We start from the raw sequence: 20,833 nt of genomic DNA on the forward strand, positions 1-20,833 counted from the left end.
CATGCAAGTTTTTAGGAAAAAAGCTGGGAAATGTAAAAACCAACCACAATTGTGATCCAAACTCTTCTCTCTCTCTCTCTCTCTCTCTCTCTCTCTCTCTCTCTCTATATATATATATATATATATATATATATATATATATATATAGAAGGATTAAGGTTTCTGGGGCGCACAATGTATGGTGCTCCACTATCTTATAAAATTTAACATGCCCTACTATAAAAAGAAGTTCATATAATACCTCATACATGCATGTATTAATGATCTAATCTTTCCGTTTCCTAAACTATCTGCTATATATCCAAATCCTATACTAATTAATAGTGGACCATCACATACAGGTTATAAGATCATCATCAAGTGTAATTAAAGTAGTCTTGAGTTATTATGGCTCTATGGTCTCAAGCATGATGTAGATTTTGAGATTTTGGGTAATGCCATTTTTTATCCTCTTATTACATTTCTCTTCTGGTGTGCATAGCCAATCTGTTCCACCATTCGCTACTTGTGATAACATGGATAGTATAAGATGAAGAATATACCAAAGATCACACTAAAATTTTAGCACAATCATTTGATTTTACCTGTTCAATTTTGACTGTTAGCCATTTTAATTTTTACCATTAATTGTTAGTCATGATTAATTGAATGGTATAGAACATTATTTGTGTGAATGCTCAATCAGAATTTTTATACCTAACTCAAATCCGACCCATTAAATTAAATAGGTATTTGGACAAGATCTGGCAACACCAGATTCGACGATGCAGATTAAGCCATGTGACAAGTACAAAATCTTCATGACGTACGCTGAATATATGGAGGACAACTCATTAATAAACAGGTCTTCAATGAGTTGTGGCGCTTGGGTAACCTTTAGATAAGGATAATGAATCCTTAAGGTAACGTTAATATCAAAGCACGTTAATAATTGACTATGGTGATAAGGACACATTCAATAAAAGTAAGGTACGATCGAATAAGTTAATCATCACTTTACAACTAGCAATATACAATATTACCACGTAAGCAGCAGTTACTTCATGACGTCTTTGAAAATATATAAATAGCGCAAAGCAAGGACCCCCAAACAAAATCCTAGAATCAATCTAATACGAGTCAATTCAAGTGCAATGTTACTTATCTAGTCCTTCAGAATACTTATCATCTACATTGCTTATCAACGTGGATCTCTTAATTTCTAGGAGTAGATCAGTTTGTCCTAGCTTTATGACGGGCTGATTTAGGCATAACTAATAGCCATAGTTTTATTCCATATGTAACAGTATGTCGGATTTGAAGTAAGATCGTAGTCTCAGGAACCGTTCACTTACGCTCATACAATGGGTCGAAAATATCTTATAATCTCGGCATCATCCATTCATCGCTCATCAACAGGTTACTCGGTTAAGCACCCATGCCCCGTTGTTCTCATCCAAGACAATGATTCTATTTTAATGGTAAGTTTTACTTTTCCGCATCTATTTTCAGTTTTCGTTCAATCCAAGCACTTATTACACATTCAAAAGTCTTTGATTTCTAAAGTAAAAAGAACTCATTAGAGGAAGAGCCCTAACCTCTGTAAATTGCTTGGCAAGCATACATGATAAATCTTTGAATAGATGATTAGTCTTTCAACCATTTAATTACGTACCGCTCTATTTTGGCACTAGGGGTCACTAGTGTTCAGGTTGAACGAGTCCGCAAATCAATTCTACCACACCCACAAACTATGCACATACGTGTACCACATAGTCAAATTCCAAACTAATAATAAATCAATTACATTTTACCTATGCTAAACTCAAATTCTAATGATCGCCAAGATTCCAACTTGATTCTTAAATGGGGCAGTTACAAAGTCCCCCTCAGACCCCACCCAACCCATTTCCTCCCTTACACAGGTATCCAATATTATTAAGCTTATTTACAGCCCCGAAGTGGCGTTCAAGCTTGAGCTTTTGCTACTACCAAACCCGACCCGAAACCCGAACTAGTTCAAATTCAAATCCTCAGCGCGGATTCAAACCGGCTACAGCAGATGAATGTTTCAATACCAGGATTAGATTTCGTCAACATTTCCAAACGGTCGTCCTCATTAGCATTACATCATGCGGCGTGCATGCAGTCAAATCCCGACCGTCCAATTTATGGATCAACTGAGGATATTGACGGAACAAAGCCTCAAATTAGACAATGGCATTTTTCTGATAGAATTCTGGGTTAGACCTTAGTCCCAGTTGGTACAAAAAATCAGGCCGGTTACGTCATTGGGTGGGCCACACATGCATATTGATCCTTGAACATTGGTATCTTTTCTTTTCTAACCATCCATTTTCCTCGTACACATGTGGTCCACCTGATGAGTTACCAGAATGTTGCATGCCCGTAGTGGGCCAACCTGATGAGTGGCCAGGATGTCATATAATTTTCTAGCCCGGCAAGAATGCTGATCAGTGAACTCGCTGGCCTATTTATGGTGCTGATCAACGGTACAGATGTGGCATAGGTGCGAACGATCCAAGCAGCTCGTCAGGTTGGATTGGGCACGTGGACAAGAAAAGTCACCAGCGATCCACATTCGATGCACACGTGTGGTCCACAGCTTAGTGGACAGGAATGAATTTTTCTCCCTAAGGGTATGTAGGGAGGGCCACACCTGATGAACGGATTGAATCTGTCACATACATGCCAATTTGTCACGTGAGATAGTACGGACCGAAAGAGTGCATTTTTGTCAGGGACCTTCTAAACGGCACGGCACCGGACGCGGATTGCGTCCTCCCCCGCCCCGTCTCTAGCCCGGAACGGGCAGTTCTGTGGGTGGGCCCACATTGATGTATCTTCTATCCATGCCGTCCATCCCTTTTCTAAGATTATTTTAAGGTAAGGACACAAAAATAAGATAGATCCGACGATCAAGTGAACCACACCAAATAATAAACTTAGTTGCATTAAGTGCACAAAGCATAAAATGACTGTGCATTAAATGCAAGAGTAATATTGGGTGGAGCGCGGATTTGAAACCGACAATATAATGTTTGTGGCCAAATTGCTACTGAAGTGACGTCACCAAGCTCTGTCGGCCGACCATGATGCATGTATGGTATCCTTACCGTCCAATCATACGTAGAGAACGTTTTATGGCATTAAAAAAAAATGATATAGATGTAAAGTTCAAGCAGACCCACCACAGAAAACCGTGAGATCAGTTACACCCACCGTTGAAACATTTATAGGGCCCACCGTGATGTATTTTTTAGGGGCGCCGAATAGATACTGACAAGGCCAGTAGCCAAATCGAAGTGACGTAACCAGACTATGTGGACCCATCATGATACATGTGTTGTATCCATACCGTCCAACCATTTTTATAGAAGGTTTTATGGTATGAGAAGAGGAACGAGATAGATATAATGCTCAGGTTGACCTACCACATAAAATCGTGGGATCAGTCACACCCACCGTTGGAACATTTATAGGGCCGACCGTGATGTATTTTTTAGATCCAACCTATTCATGATTTCACGCAGTGAGAGACCAAGTGAAAACAAAAATAAAAGCTTGATGGGAAACTTCAGTGACCCATAAGAAGTTTTGAGCGATGGATGTCGCTATCCCCACTATTTTCTACTGGGGTCCACTTGAACTTTACATTTATCTCATTACCATAGTGGGGTCCACAGATCTTGGTGACATCACTTCCGGAGCCATTTGGATACTGACCTTGTCAATATCTAATCTGTGAGCATTTTTAGATTCTACCTGTTCATAAATTAACATAACGATAAATGATGTGAAAATAAAAATATAAACTTGATCCGAAACTACCATGTCCCCTACGAATTTTTGAACGGAGGATGTCACTGTTCCCCTGTTTTCTATGGTGGGGTCCATCTGAACTTCAGATCTATCCCATTCTTTTTGTAATATCATAAAATGATATCTCCGAATGGATGGACTGTATCGATATAATAAGCACCATGGTGGGGCCTACAGAGCTTGATGACGTCACTTCAGTAGCGATTTGGATACTGACCTGGTGAGTATCGAATCCATTCCCTATGCGGTGTGGTTCATTTGAGCGTTGGATCTGCTTTTTTATTTATTTTTATTTATTTTTATTTTTTATGCCTTAAAATAATATTAGAGAATAGATGAACGGCATGGATAAACAGATACATCACGGTGGGCCCGCCCACGGAACTGCCCTTTCGGGGCTAGAGACGGGCGGCGGCAGGACGCAATCCGCGTCTTGCCATCTCTAACATGCGCCGTGGTCGTTCAAAAGTGGTCCCGACCTTTTTCCTACCGAATGATATAACCTCCGGTGGCAACAGAAATTCAAACGCTAATCTACAGCGTGTCGTGTCACGCCCGCGGAAATGGATTGGCTACTCCCCCTCCCACCAGCCAATGGCTGGTGGTCGGTGCTCTATAGGCCCCACAATGATGTATATGTCTCATCCATGCTGTCCATATATTTTTCTAGATCATTTTATGGCATGAGACCAAAGACGAGATATATCCAATTCTCAAGTTGACCACATTAAAGGAAACAGTGTCAAATGAACATCGACCATTAAAAACTTTTCGGGGCCGTAAAAGATTTGGATCAATCTGATCTTTGTTTTTTCCCTTCATCTGGGTATTTATGACATAATCAACATCTTGGATGTCAAATAAACAGTACAGTGGGCCTTAGGAGGATTTTAATGGTGGATATCCAATCAGTATTGTTTTCCTGTGGTGTGGTCCATATGAGATTTGAATCCCTCTCATTTTTTTGCATAAAACTCTAAAATGATCTGTAAAAATTGATGAACGGAACATACATCATTGTGGGGCCCACAGATCACCGACCACCAGCCACGGGGCTGGTGGCAGGGGAGTAGCCAATCCGTTTCCCACGCGCGAGGCGAACCTCCACTTTGATCCTCATCAAAGCTTATCGGGTCATTGACCATGAGAGATAAAGATTCTCAGGCCCCACCTGGTCGCCTATATCCAACCATCAGGACCATGCCGCCTCCAGCCGCTAGCCTTGTACTGGGGCCCATCATGTCGGGCATTTCAATGGATCTAAGCCACTAGATCAATAACTGGGTCCGAGATGTCAGGCTCGGGCCTAACTCGTGGGCCCATAGTCTCAGGACCAGCAAGCCCAAATCAAAGGGGTCAAGTGGTCCCATATGTATGAATAGTGGCCAACAACCAGACCCGAGTCATCACAGGGCCCATCTGTGTGGCGGGCTGTCCTGAATTTTGGCCTGTGGCAAATACTTAGTGGGCCCCACTTGATGAACGGCTGAGGGGCACTTTGTGTTTTGTTTTCATATCCACCCTGTCATCACCTTTCTGCAATTAGGAACATCGCAGCAGTGCCATCTGACGTGCGGTTGTCCTAAAAGATAGTTGATATGCACGTGCTTACAAATTGCTCACGTGGTATGCTCGATTGCCGGAATCATGGCCCCCAATTTAAGGGTTCAAATACAACAATTGCACTGATATTCTAACTGGTACAGCGATGGATATCTAATGAATGGACGGTCCGAATCCACTGAAAAAATGTCCACTGATAGGATGTTAGATCATTTAAGCAATGTTCTAACAATTGCATGGTATATTCTTACACGTGTGATCTACACGGCAGTTGAACAGCCCGAGTTTTTTGCCTGATCAAATTTAGTGGCTTCCACCTGATATGTGGCTCGGATATCCTACACGTGTGTCAGAATGGCAAGTGTGTCTGGAAGTTGAGCTGCGTGTGGTAGAGCCAGATGGATGATATGGTAGAGTCGGGAATATGGTGGATCAATCCTTCGCGATACACGTGGAAGATGGTTTATCAAGCGGGACCATCTAGACAGTTGGACCCATCACAGATGGTTTGTATTTCAAAAATCACACCATATGAACCATAGCTTAGAAAGCAATTCTCTTCGCTCTCCGTCACTGAATGTTGTCCCTTAACCATTTTTTATTTCCAACCGTTGATTTATGGACGATCTAGATAGGGATTCAAGAGACCAACGGTCTAGATTGGCAATCCGTGGGCTAGAAAACGAAAACCCGTGTAGAGTGTGCAAAGACGCGAGCCATGCTCATGGCATGCACTCTCCTCGAGTCTCCACGCAACTGAAAACCGTTTCCTACTTCTTCACGCGCACGGACGCGGATTTCCTGCGAAAGCTTTTCGCAGGAAGTTCCTCCGCTGGGAACCCAGGTGGGGCCCACTGTCATGTTTGTGAAAAATCTTCCCTGTTCATCCGTTTTTTGAGTCCATTTTAGGACAAGTTGCCAAAATTAAACCGTATCCAAATCTCAAGCCGAAAACTTGATAATTAGACGTTCACGGTTGAAATATTTGTGGGGCCACATAAGTTTTGATTCTGCTAATATTTTCGTTTTCACTTCGTTCCAGTAGGAATGACATTATTAACGATATGAATGGCATCTAAACATCACTGTTGAACTCATTAAGGTTTCAACGGTAAGAATTTCTCCAACCACATTTTCAAAATTACATCTTTTGAACCAATTTCACAGGCACAAATTCCCATAAATTTTTAAACGCAGTGAAATTATAATAATTACTATTTCCCAGTTAAATCCCGTTTCTTTGAAAAACAAACAGGCCTCAAGAGGGCGTTTGTTTTGGAAGCGGATGGGCTAGCGTACCTCACACCACCTATATAGCTGCTGTATATGAGGTATGTGTTATATACAAACTGTCCACCCATTTGTCCAGCTCGTCTTAAGGCTTGAGAGGAAAAATAAGACATATCTAACTATTAAGTGGACCACACTACAAAAAGCAGTGGGGAATTGAATGTCTATCATTGAAATCTTTTTTGGGGTCACAAAAGTTTTGGATCAATATGAAAATTGTTTTCCGTCTTAATTAAGGTCTTTGTGACCTTATGAACAGATTGGATAGAAAATAAATGTTATGGTGGGCCCTACGAATTGTTTAACAGTGAAAATCATTATCTCCGCTGCTATTTGTGGTGTATTCCAGGTGATCTTTGGATATGATTCATTTTTTAAATAATTCTCTAAAATAATCTCTAAAAATAGATGAACGGTGTAGATATAATAAATACATCACTATGGGGCCATGTAACTTTAATCTCCTTTGAACCGTTGGCACAACTCGGGGCGTCAGTGCTCATCTTCACATGACACGTGTCTACAACAGCTACATGGCTAGTGTGTGGTACACCAGCCCATGGGCTTTGTTTGGTTTCTTATTTCTAGCAAGGAATCATTATTTTTCGTAAGATATGCACCAAGCCGCCATGCAAAGTAAGCTTTGATTTCATTTGACACTAATATCAATAAAAAATTTCAAAATTTTGCATGCCCATTATGATATATGTGTCTGATACAAGCCGTCCATCCATTGTCAGCTCATTTTAGGGCATATACTGAAAACCGAGGCAAATCAATAGTGCAATTGTACCACAACACATGAAACACAGGGATTAAATACACCATTGAAAACTTCTTGTGGGCCATATGAGTTTTGTATCCGCTGATATTTGTGTTTTTCTTTCATCCGTGTCCATGTGATCATATGAATTGGTTCACAGATACAAATCAATGTGGGACCTATGGATGGCTTCACATTTCAATTATTGATGGTTACACCCTGATCCATAGCTCAAGTGGTAGACTAAACGCCTCTTTGGGAGCGTGGATTTGGAACCCCCTGGGTTCGCAATCCTCCCAATGTGTTTGGCAGCCTGGAGTGTGAATCAACTTTAATCCAAAAATACCTCTGGATGTATATTTATAGGGGTTTCAATTTAATTACTAAATTAACTTTAATATCTCTAAATAATGAGATATATAATTTTTGATAATATGGCTGTAATAAGCCCGTTGAAATATACGCTTTCCTGAAAATAATGAAATTCCAAGTCTTAGATGAACTGTAGGTACAAGATCATGTCTGAGTGACTAACCAACGATTTTTAATCGTTGATTAATAGGAACAATGTTTGAACGGTGCTAGACAATATTTGAATGGTGTTGGTCATCATTGGTAGGCCATGTGCCTAATAGAATGATAGCGTACAGTGACACATGTCACACATGTAACTATTAAAATGATTTTAGGTGTAATCTAAGCTCTCACATATTGCAAACTCGCTTAAAGAGGGGATTAAAAACCCCCTGAATTTGCAACCTGTAGTTACTATATGTGCCAAACAACCCAGGGGATTTGAAACCCCCTCCAATCGATGATGCCAAACGGCCCCAAGGTCATGGTATCGATTCCGAAGTGGGGGTGGCTAACATTGAAGTGTGAACTGGCAGCTAGGGTGTACTAACAAGCTAACAAAAAAAAAAACATGATGGATGTCAATATTCCCTTGTCTACTTTAGTGTGGACCGATTAAACTTATAATCTTCCTAATTTTTTAATACAAACTCTAAAATGATTTGTTAAGATAGATAAATAGCGTGGATCAATCACATACATCATGGTGAGATCCAAAAATTTCACTCCATCATTCTCACCTTTTTCTTCAAAAAGTAAATTCTGAAAACGTAGGTGCAATTACCCTTTGGGCTTGTTTGGGAGCGCGAATCTGTGACCCCTGGATTCAGAGCCCCACGATTAGAAACTCCCAGGATTTGCAATCTTCGGGTGTGTTTGGCACCCCGGAGTTAATCCAAAAGTACTCATCCATGCTATATTTACATGGATTTGAATTTAATTACTAAATTAATTTTAATATCTGTAATTAGTGAGATATGTAATTTTTGATACAATGGTTGTAATAAGCCCGCTGAAATATATGCTTTGCCCGAAAATGATGAAATTCCAAGTCTCAAATGGGCCACAAGCACAAGATCATGTTTGAGTGTGTTGATCATCATTAGTGGGCCATGTGCCCAATAGACTAATAGTATATAGTGACACATATGTTACTGCAGCAACTGTTGAAATGATTTTAGGTGTAATCCAAGCGCTCCCGGCGGATTGCAAACCCCGGTTAGCTGCGAAACAACCAGGCGATTTGAAACCCCCTCGTATCCCCTCAATCCCCTCCAATCGAGGGTGCAAAACGAACCCTTCATATTTCATCTCTTCCAAACAATATAAATAGGTAATAATTATCTATTTACCATCATTTATAATGGCAAAACAAACGGGCCCTTAGCACGGCTCATTTGAGCTTTGGATACGGTTCATTTTGGACAACATGTCTTAAAATGAACTCACAAAACGGATGGACGGGGAGGATTTCTTACAAAACATCACAGTGGCCCCACCTAAGTTCCCAGGCAGGAACTTCATGCGAAAGGCTTTCGCATGAAGTCCGCGTCCCACGCGCACCAAGCGCACTATAACAAGTACCAACGGCAGGAATCTAACATGCACCACGTTTCTTTCCGGAAGCGGCCCCCACCAGCCTCTGCAAATTCAAACAAAGCCTGCATTCGCACCCAAACACGACCCGAAAACCGAAAGAGCTCTCTCTCGCACTCACGCCTTCTTCACGTGATCTCAACCTTACCTGCAATTAACTCCCCTTAATCATGATTAATTAAATCCTAATATCAGTTCTGTATAGAACAAGAAAACAAACCAAAACAGGGGAAGAAATCTCATTCTTTTAAATCCCCATGCAATTTAATTTTGACCGTTCGTACATCTTCCACCTTCTTCACGTATCTCCATGCATATAAATGTAATTAAAAAATTAAAATTAAAAAACAAAACCAACTGTCATCTGTTTTTCTTTTTCTTTCTTCCTTTTTTTTTTTTTCAGTTTGTGCCCATCTTTCAACAGCTTTGTCTCCGATTCTGTTACAATCTTTCTGTTTTTCTTTCTAAATAAATGCCAGTTGAATCTTTTTGAAAAAGGCCATTGTTTTGACTGACTTTCCTTCTACATGAATGTAATTTATCGGATTTTTTATTGTTCTTCTTCCTTGTTGTAGATGTTGGGCCGTTTCCAGAAATGGGTGTGGTGATTTTGGGATGAATTTCATAATTCCAAGCGCAGTTTTGGGATTTTAGGGAGTTGGGCTTTTTCGGGCATTGGTTTTTGGAAGTGGTTTCTGTTCAGTATTGGTTTTGGAGTTTTTTGGGCAGAGATTTCTTGACATCTGGAGTTGTTTTGACAGGAGGTTTTTGGGATTTGGATTCTTCTGGGAATTGGGTTTTCTTCTTTTAATAGAAATGTAACGGATTTGGGGGTGAATTTTCATGAAATTTTGGGTTGGTTTGAGTGGATTTTGATATTACCTGGGGAATTCTGGCATTGGGTTGTGTTCTTCATATCCAAATGTGAGGGATGTTGGGTGAAATTCTTATGAATTCAAGGTATTTTCTTCATATTTGGGATTTTGAGTTGTGTTCTTGTAATGATGCATGCATCAGTGGGTATTAAGACGGGATTAGGAACAAAGGGAAAGTGAGAGTGGTAGATAGGATTCTGGTTTTTTGTTCACGAGAAAATGGGGTTTTCCAGTCACAAGAAAGGTGTCGTGCGGAGCTCAGATTCTCAGCTGTAACAATCAGTGCGGTGGCTTTATTGAGTAGAGTCCTATTTTCCTTTCCGTGTTGGATGTCTGTTTGAAGGGAGGAAGTAGAATCTCGGATCGCGGTCTTCTTCTTTTTCGTCCTTCTGTTTATGCCCCTTTGTGTTTTTGAGATGGGTCATTTTTCGGCGGTTTGGGATCAGAGAGCTGCGATCGAGATCTCCAAGGACTGGAATGGGATCGATCAGGTCACGCTTAGAATGCCACGAGGAGCTTCTGCTCGGGTTAGATACTTATCTCTCCCTATGCTTAATTTGGTGATTGGGTGTTTTAATTGACATCATTTTTAAAACGTTGGATTTGGAGAATGAATCTAGGATTGTTGTAGAATTTGTTGACGGCTGAAATGTATGGTTTCTGGTTTGTTTCTTGATGATTTTTCTGTCAGCAATCCAGGTTAGCTTGCATGGTGGTCAGGTCATTTCATGGAGGAACGATCGTGGGGAAGAACTCCTGTTCACTAGCAGTAAGGTGTGACTTCTTGAATCTTTGTACTCTTACAATCCTGTTTCTCTACTTTCTGTGGGCTTGAAATCTTTTTTTTTTTTTGGTATCTCAGTCGAGTAAATGCAAAGCAATTTTGAACTCGGATTTGACGATAACTTTATAGATATCCGCATGTCATCATGTACATTAAAAATTCAATGGAAAATTTCAATTTATGAGATTTATAATTTTATTCTATTGAAGTTCGATTCTGCTTCAATCGGATGCTTTCTCTTGTCTTTGATTCTTAATCCATGCCTCTTTATATTTTCGTTATTTGACATAGCATTCTCTTTTATCGATCATTTGAATTTTTATCTTGAATTTGTTCATTTTGATCTGTGTATTTTCTGGAAGAATTATGTACATGATTGCTGTGGCCACAATATTCCTTCTGTAGTATTTTCCTTAAACTTTAATCAGATTTGCATGTTGTGTCATTTAATCCCTTGATCTTTTTCTTTCAGTAAGTTTTTCCTTAGTAATTTATTTAATTCCATAGCCGATGCTCTTAAAATCCTGTTGTAAATTATTCAAGACTTAACAGTCGAATTTGAATCCAATGGAAATGGCTTTTCAGTCCAAATAGAATCATATATCAAAATTTATACGTAAATCATCCAATGAACTTGAAATGGGTCACATCATATGAAATAGAGGATGACATTGTGAATTAATTTCTTTGTCATGTCTGCTCTATAACATCATCTACCGGAATGCCATAGACTATTATAAAATTGATAATAGAATATGGTAAATTTGCCTCCGCTGCATCCATTTTGTATTTTAATTTTTTTTAGCATTTATTGAACCTCATGATTCATGGATCAATAGCATGCCCTGATTTGATTTGGTATTTTTACTATGTATGATCTTATTTAAGTTTCAGAACATGAAATTCATGAGTTGCAGAGCTATGTGACAAACTTCATGTACTAGAGAAATCATCCTAACTTTTGCTGAAATATTGTCTTTTATCTACTGCAGGCTATATTTAAGCCACCAAAAGCAATGCGAGGAGGAATCCCCATTTGTTTCCCGCAGGTTCATGCATGCTCATATCTTTTCCTGTGGTATCTAATTCCAAGTTCCTGACTAACATCATGTTTTAATGCTCTTGAAGTTTGGAAACTGTGGATCACTGGAGCAACATGGGTTTGCAAGGAACAAGATTTGGACCATTGATGATGATCCTCCACCTCTTCATCCTGCTGAGTACATTGGCAAATCTGCTATAGACTTGCTACTGAAACCATCTGAAGAGGATCTAAAGTGCTGGCCCCACTGGTATGAACCCAGTACCTATAGACAGTTGGGCCGTTGTTGTTATTGTCTTTAGAACATTTGGGTAGTATTGGACTTGCAATAATTGAAACTTGATCGGGTCATTGGAATTTGGAACTCTTTTGTAGGGCATGTTTGCATGCAGGCGGCACTAATCAAATCAGATAAGATTAGCCTGATGTATTTTGTTTTCTATGGGGAGACGAAATGAAATGAGTTGATACAGTTGACCCTTTTAAGGTGTTCCCCTTTAATGGGGCTGTTTTGCATTAACCTTGTTCGATTAAAATCTTTTTTCTATTAAAAAAATGAAAAATCTTGGGAATTGCCCCCTTCCAACTGGCCCTTAAATAGTTCAGATGAAAAATGATGAAACTTTTGTATCTTCTTTTCCATTCTCTTTTTCGTGTTAAATTTTCTCTTTTATTTATTTATTTTGTATGCGATGTCTTGCTAATGAAAAAATTTACCGTGGCATTTCAGTTTTGAGTTCCGTCTTAGAGTGGCTCTTGCGTTGAATGGAGATCTCACCATGATATCGCGGATTAGGAACCTCGACAGCAAGCCATTTAGTTTCTCTTTTGCTTTCCACACATATTTCTCTGTTTCTGACATCAGGTAAAGAAAAATCTCTGTTGGATTAGAATTGACATCCCTGTATTAGATAGGACCATAGAACTCATCTTCATTTAATCCACTGATTGAATTATCATTGGATATTTTTGTCTTGTTGTTCAAACTTTAGTGTTCAAATTCAGAATTGAATTTTTTATATGAAGCTTCCTAAGCTCACATGCAGTCCTCCACCCACACTTCTACATGTGACCACACATGCCAACCTTGCAAGCGCATGCAAAAATCAAACGGTGTGTCAAGTGGGCCCCACCTTTTAGATGACCCAGCCTAAAATCATCATGCCAAATGAATCATTGGGTGGATCACGCTCAAGGAAGCAAGGGACGGTTTTAAAAAGTTGTCATGACTCCATGACAACTTAGACATGTGCCCCAGCTGATGAGGGGACTTCCTGGTTTTCAAGCCAGGTCATCTGCATGATGGGTCACATGTGACTGGCACCCTGGATGTCCCACACACATTCATGATTGGCATGTGGGGCCACATGCAGGGGTATGTATGGGCTCAGCGAACCTCTAGCATCATGGGATCAAGCGGTGCTTTGATTATGTTCTTATTTACTGATGAGTGGTTCCATTGTAGTTGTATCCATTCAGCTTTAGGTGTACTTCTATTTGAGTGCATGAATTCATGCTTTATGTAGTCTTAAATATTAGAATGGGTTGGATATGAACTTGAATTGTCTTCGCAGTGAAGTGAGGATAGAAGGGCTGGAGACACTTGATTATCTGGACAACCTTTGCCAACGAGAACGCTTCACTGAACAAGGAGATGCCATAACATTTGAGTCTGAGGTAAGAGTACTGAGACTGGCGAAACATGTGGGATAATGTGAATGGAACTATGTTTTGCTGCAAACATTGAAATGGGTCTGAAACCCAACCATCCCTCCTAGAAAAACAAGGAAACAATTGCTAAGTTTTTCTTCTTTTTTACTTTTCAAATGATTCTATGCATGAGCTATTTCCCATCTTGTGCTTGACCAGAGTAGATAGCAAGAATCACAGAAAGGATCTCTTACAAGATTTCTCTAATGTACGCAGGTGGATCGCATTTATCTTAGTTCTCCAAATGTAATTGCAGTCCTTGACCACGAAAAGAAGCAGACGTTTGTTATAAGAAAAGAGGGGCTTCCCGATGTTGGTAAGATGTCCATTCTCTCCTAAATTTCCGTAATTCCACCATTCATTTCACATTAATAATTAATTGCCTTGTACATTTTGTGGGGAAGAATGCTACGCTTTTTCAACCTGAGCATAGGCACAATATACTTAGGCTTTTCAGTTTGTACAATTTAACCATGGCTTAGTGATCTAGACCATTGGTCCATTGGGGCCTCTTCGCCGATGAAACCATGCTCTGAAAAACCACCAGGAGATGCTAGCCATCAATCTTGGGCTGTTTTTTGAGTTGAATATGGATGTTTGACCATGTTTCTCTTCTAGACCATCTATTTGCAGGCCACAAATTGAAAGGTTAGGATTCTCCTATTGAGAAGACGGTCCATCTGCAGTGGTCCTGTTCTATAAACCAAAAACCTGAGTATACCGTGCATATTTCTAGGTGGCAAACTGTGTAATTCCTCTTTTCTCAATAAATGCCTACTACAATTCCGTAGCCTGTTTGGTGGAAGGAAGGAATTCCTTGGCATCCTCCCTTGTGTGGAATGGCAGAACAAAATTCATGTAGCTGACCCCAAAGCCCAAGATTCAGCTCTATTCAGGTAGACCACACATTTGGAAACAGTGTACAGGGCAACCCTCACCCTTCAAACTGTTTCCCTTCGTGTGACCCACCTAAATCACAGATGCATGGGCCCGATTTTTGGACCGATGCATAAATTTTAATGTGGCATCAAATGGTTGGAGTTGATTATCCAAAGCTTTCAAGTGCACTTGGGATGCCCAATCCGAATTGTCCATTCTTTCATACAATTAGGTACAACTATGCCAATAGGATGATCCCAATTGTTCAATCAATCGCAGGGATAATGGGCAGTCAAGATTGAGCAAAGAAGCAAAATAGGTCCATCATCATCTTGAGCCATCTATTTGATAGATCCTGCTTTTATATTGCTTATGATTCCAAAGTAGCACTTTGGTTTGATGATTCTAACAGTGTGATCTATGGTATGTAAAAAATAGACAGAACAAATTGGAATCATTCATGGGGTTACAATCATCCAATCGGTGTGATTCTTGGTCATGACTTGCTCCCTATGTTACTATTGAATGAACAGTCCGGATTGATGATTGGGCACCCCACGTGTCACATTGGGGACAATTAGGAAAATCCACACACAACTAGTTGGCATGTGGGACCCACCATGGTGTTTGTATGGCATTTTGCCCATCCAACTATCAGGTGGGGCACACCATAGAACTGTGTGTGTTCTCACACACACACAACCCTTAAGTCCAACCGGTTGGACAACAAGTTATACTCCACCCAGCTGATAACTTCCAACCAGTTAAGAGCATGTGAAATCCAGCTCCTCAAATAGGCTGGTCATATATATATATATATATATATATATATAATTCGAGGCTGTTGTCAACTTCAAATGAAGCCTTCTTTTTTTTTTTTTTTTCTATTCCTTAACAGTGGTCTGGAATCCATGGGAGAAGAAATCAAGATCCATGATAGATTTTGGCGATGAAGAGTACAAACAGATGCTTTGTGTTGATGGGGCAGCGATCGAGAAACCAATCACCTTAAAGCCAGGCGAGGAATGGACAGGGCGGTTGGAACTATGTGCGGTTCCATCCAGCTACCGCAGTGAGGACTAAAACACATCGAGTTGGGAGATGAAAGAGAAGGCAGGCAATGTGCCCATCTATGCTTTTGATGTGCCACTGCAATATTAGTTCTTTAAACCGTATTGTATGACGTAAAAATGTGATTAGAAAAACGTTAATTTGAGAGTGGTTTCAGCCGACAGTGTGCTTGGAAATCCGTCTATGGAACTGACCCACTCACTCATTGATTTTTACTCATTGCCATTTATAATTCGCCCAGTTTCTAGTCTCTGGTGACTGGGCCCTTTGGCTATAGAGGAGAGGATGGCGTGGATGAGTTGCTGCTCGAGTTTCTTTTTTGGGAAAATATTAGGTGATTTTCAATGACAAAGGTACCATGCCTTGTGCTAGCGTACCATCTTTCCAGCCAACATGCCACTTGTGTAGAAAGTCAGTACCATATGAAGCAATTTCCTACCATGAAGTCACCCTTCTCAAACATCAGGCTGATTTGCTCAATAGGTGGGCCACACCTGGATTTGTTGAAGATAACTGACACTTGACATCGCCCAGGTTGTGAACAGACTAACCTGATTTTTGTGCAAGGTGATCTTTATTGTGGGGGCCGGACCCATAATCCCTCCTGTTACTCACTTGTATTCTGCATAATAGTTTCATCGAAACCATACACGTGGCACATGCATGGAATCTGGACTTGGGATGCATTGGATGTAAGAGTGTTGGTTCTCATTTTTATATTCATCTACTTCTTCACGTGTGGCCCACCTGATCAATAGAATAGCTGAAATATCTGGTGTTTGAAGATAACTGATACTTGACACAGAGAATTCATATGATCCTCATTGCAAAGGTATGGTTTTTTAGTTGATATAAGATGGGGCTCAGGGTTCAGTGCTCCAGATCGTTGATCTGATGAGCCCCACCATGGCCCAAATTTCTCAATGGGATAATCCTGACACTTAAATTGGTAGCCTTCAAACATGCATTCAAGCAAAAGAAATACAGCGACAGCTCACATGCAACTAAGAAGGGCCATTTTCTACAACCTGGAAGACTGGGCCATTGATCTTCGCAAACTAGATTGGCTCTTCTAATACAATAATATATAAATAGATATTCAATGAATCTGCCTATCCATTCAATGGCCAGTAAATATATTAAAATCTCTTACATACCAGGTTGCTGGTAAATGCAAATTGGCCATTACGGATGGGGCCCACTGCAGTACACCTGCAAACATTGTACATGCGGTGTGCATCTCTCATTGCAGACATATCTCATTGGACATTATAATGAGAGATGTACAACAATCCAGAAAGAGAGGAATGCTCTGCTTGCAAGGGCACACCTGCGAGCATCAGATGGATACACCCTACACATGCCAACATCACACAAGCCTGCGAGATCAGAGCCATTCACGGTGTAGGAAGCCAGGGTGGACCAGACCTGGCCCAGTATCAGGCCAGTCCAATCTTTGGGGGAGGGGGCCACAATCAACATATATGGGCAGTATCGACATACAAGCAACAGGTCTGATCTTTGGGCTAAAAGGACATTCACTCACTGTGTGGCCTGCCTGATGGACGGCCTAGATCATGCTGCAGCATCAGGACTTGCAGCAAGCTTGTGTTCGGGAGTCGCAGACGGGCCTTTGCAAGAAAGCATTCGCCATCCATGAATTGTCTCAATAAGCAGGGCCCTCCGATGTCTTGCAAGATCTGCGCAGTTTTAATTTCTGTTCAAACAGAGCCAGGTCTAATTAATGTACAATTTGCAGAATTGAAAGATGGGTGAGCTCACAATATCTTGAAATTTCATGATATTTGGTACAACCAAACAGGCACTAAGAAGAAGAGTAAAAAGGAGGTTTCGAAAGGCAGACCACTGATTTCATCCATAACAAGAAACACTCTAAGATGGCAGTTAAAAACGTTTGAAAATATTGACCTATTCTGCCATGCAGCAACGCTCGAATTTGACCACAGCCCACTTTGCACTCCATCGATAGACAGTAGGTTTTATAATATCAATTGCCACTGAATAAATTAAAAGATCCTGCAAATTCCCTTTTTTTTTCTTTTGTTTTTCCCTCCCTCTCTCTCTCTCTCTCTCTCTCTCTCTTTGTGCATAGAATATGAATACGAATCAACAGTCAGTTTAGTTTATGCAAGGCACAACTGCTAAAAGAATCAAATGTGAAATAAGTGGAAGTAAAGAAACATAGGAAAATAGGAAACAATGGATTTGGAAAAGCATGTGAATTCTTGTACAAGAGTTTAATTATTGGGAATCAGTGGGAATATCATATTTTATCATCAAAAGTTTGAAACAAACCATCTTACCATCCGTTGATATCGCAGATTAGTTTACAAACAGGAATGGAGGTGGACGGGTAATACCTATTCCCCCAGCCCCACAGGGTTGCATTGCATGGTAACTGCTATAGTTGCTGATTCCCCAAAGTGGGCATTTTTCAGCTGCTCCAGGTTCCATCCTGGAAAAAAGTTAGCACAAGCTCGAGAAGGTTTCATTTAAATCCTCCCATTAGATTGAGGGGGCTTCCGAACTGAAGTAACCCAGATGTTCATCAATGAATTCTGGCCAAAATGCCCAAAAATAGAAAATAAATTAACATAATTTTTGTGCTGGAGACATGTTTGTCAAAACGGACAGACCAAAATGACCAATATGGACCTAGATTTATTGGAATAGAGACTGGTACGTTACATTGCCTGTACCATCTCCTGTACTAGTATGTAGTGTTTGAACAAGATTGACAATAATGCTTACCGACTTTCTTCTACTTCAATCTTATTTAATCTTGTCCACACATAGTGATAAAAATATTACTAAATTCAGGCAGGAGAGGGTGAGTGTGGGCTACTTGCATCAATTATCATAATGAATCCCAACCACTCTTCATACAAAGTGCATAAAATCTGAGCCATTTGTAGCTAAGCATGCAGAATTTGCAAATTCCCTAAATACACTCATCTGCATTGGAAATCCCTTCTAATGTCCTTTCAAATCCCAAAGTTCTCGACTCTCTCAAGACTAATTGCATGGGCAAAATTGTCGATTACTACCAGCATTATATACAGTAGAGATAAAACCAGTGTTTTAAATGTCGACGATATCGGCAGATATATCCCATGATATATCTCGTATCCCACCTGTGAGATACGAAATGCATAGGTAGTGCCGATATATCCCACCTATTCGATCCGGTGAGCATATTCGATTTTTTATCCCTTATTTTTTTTTTTGCTGTAAATCACGTTAAATCAATGGCAAATGGTTACAAATCTATAATTTCTTCATGTTTTCCATGAAAAATCATGGATTTGGAGTTTCGATTTCAAGATTTAGGGGAGATGGGGCAAGTTGCAGAAAATTGGGAAAAATCAAAATTTCTCTTAAATCAGTTGCAATTGTTGTATCCAAACACAAACTCAAACATGTAACCTGATCTAGTGATTCTTTTTTTTCTTTTGAATGTATTGCTTGTGTTTCCATACATGTCTTCTTACATTTATAAATTATATGAATAGACTTTAAATATACTTGCATTAGTTCAGTTGGACAATGCATGTATTAGTACCCCATACAAAGGAAACCCCTATTATGTGCACCTTTTTTTTTTTGTAATGTTTTGATTTCTAAGTGTGTATTGATGTCTTTTTCAACAATCCTTGAAGTTTCCTTGAAAAATTCGACCAGTTTCCCAATGGTCCCATGTTTCCCAACAACAACGATACATTATGCGATACAACCAATATATCCCATGCGATAACCGATATGTATCCGTATGCCAAGGGTGTGATACATCACGCGATAACGATATTTAAAACATTGGATAAAACATGAGGTTGACGTCGTAGTAGTTAGTCAGAAAATAGTAAGTGAAGAAATGTTGTGTATACTTGGATGAACTTAGAAACGAGCAGTGTGTTGATAAAGCCACATAACTTGGATATGGAATTGCAGAAATGTATTTTGTACATGAGGATGGATAATTTTCATTTATTTCTCTAGGCAAGGTATGCAAGTCATGAACTTATTGGTAGTTGTAGATTAACCCAACCGAACTACTCTTCTATAGTATGCTTTGGTTGTCCTCTCAAGCTGTTCTCTCCATTTTTACACATGGAACTGTGGGCATGAAATTTTCAAAACCAGCACCACCTAGCATGAAAATCAAACTGGTCTAGCCATCAGAGGGGCCACACTAAGTCGGAATACAGGTGTGGACCACCTAGTGAATCAATCAGCATGTTTTTCAAGAAGGGTGATCTTTATAGTGGGGACCTTCAGCTTTCATTATATGTCCTGCATGATTAGCATGTTAGCGGAAAACATGGCACGGCACAAGTTGTGGTGCCATTAGCTGTAGGCGATCGATTCTCATGCAAGAATACCAAGAAACATGATAACAGTAATTGGAGTTTTACCTAGTTGCAAAGTCAACATACGAGCCTGAACGATATGCTGTCCAACAAGGCAGAATCCTAGAAATGAAATGAGCATGTCATGCAAACATAAGAATATGATGGATGTGGCCATATGAATTTATGATGCATCGAGAAGGTTCCAATCGCAAACCCCAATTAATTGGGATGAGGCTTAGTTGATGATGATGATCTAGAAGGTTCCAATTATGTTGACATGAAAGAACAATGGAAAATGGAAGTAGTATCCTCAATTCATCAAATCTAATCAAAATGTTTGAATCGGCTTGCAAATTTTCAATCTAATGCATCGGGGCACTTTCAAGATTGAAGTATAATAGGTGGGGCTATTTGGTGATAATGGTTAAGAAACACACCTTATTACACATGGAAAAAGGCATGACTGGTTCAGACCAAAGTCGTATCAAACCCTTCTGACTTCTTTAGAAAACCTTCAGCAGTTAACATCATCAAGCAATCTCTGAGAAGTGTTTTTTGTTGGAACTCCGCACACGGCTTGAAGGAGGCTCGAAGAAGCTACACCTAACGTTGCATGTCTAAGAACTTGTGAGTGTCGCTCAGCTGAACTCATTCTCTCAGCTGAAACAGAAGTTGCAAAAAAGGATCCTGCCATTTCATGGATCCATGTGACAG

At 40.0% G+C, this 20,833-nt stretch overlaps 1 protein-coding gene and 1 long non-coding RNA gene across 4 annotated transcripts; one reads left to right on the forward strand and one right to left on the reverse strand.

Annotated features, from left to right (window-relative positions):
• The first annotated feature begins 9,476 nt into the window (after positions 1 to 9,476).
• LOC131241282 (putative glucose-6-phosphate 1-epimerase) lies at positions 9,477 to 15,964 on the forward strand. Of its 3 annotated transcripts, XM_058240063.1 has the most exons (9): positions 9,477 to 9,710; positions 9,964 to 10,790; positions 10,963 to 11,037; positions 12,040 to 12,096; positions 12,176 to 12,339; positions 12,820 to 12,954; positions 13,664 to 13,766; positions 14,016 to 14,115; positions 15,577 to 15,964. In XM_058240063.1, exons 2-9 carry the CDS (start codon positions 10,659 to 10,661, stop codon positions 15,759 to 15,761), a joined length of 951 nt encoding a protein of 316 aa, XP_058096046.1. In that variant the 5' UTR covers positions 9,477 to 9,710; positions 9,964 to 10,658; the 3' UTR covers positions 15,762 to 15,964. The 3 variants fall into 3 exon arrangements, with proteins under 3 accessions (XP_058096046.1, XP_058096048.1, XP_058096047.1); XM_058240065.1 differs by lacking the exons at positions 9,477 to 9,710; positions 15,577 to 15,964 and adding an exon at positions 14,958 to 15,415 and having other exon boundaries at positions 9,719 to 10,790; XM_058240064.1 differs by lacking the exons at positions 9,477 to 9,710; positions 12,820 to 12,954 and having other exon boundaries at positions 9,720 to 10,790.
• Positions 15,965 to 16,847: 883 nt separating this feature from the next.
• On the reverse strand, positions 16,848 to 18,201 carry LOC131241285 (uncharacterized). Its single transcript, XR_009168991.1, has 2 exons — positions 17,679 to 18,201; positions 16,848 to 17,449 (listed from the first exon to the last, which is right to left on the reverse strand). It is a non-coding gene; the product is annotated as an uncharacterized LOC131241285 (long non-coding RNA).
• Between the last annotated feature and the right edge of the window lie 2,632 nt (positions 18,202 to 20,833).

This window comes from Magnolia sinica, chromosome 3 (assembly GCF_029962835.1).
Source record: "Magnolia sinica isolate HGM2019 chromosome 3, MsV1, whole genome shotgun sequence".
Classification (NCBI taxonomy): domain Eukaryota; kingdom Viridiplantae; phylum Streptophyta; class Magnoliopsida; order Magnoliales; family Magnoliaceae; genus Magnolia; species Magnolia sinica.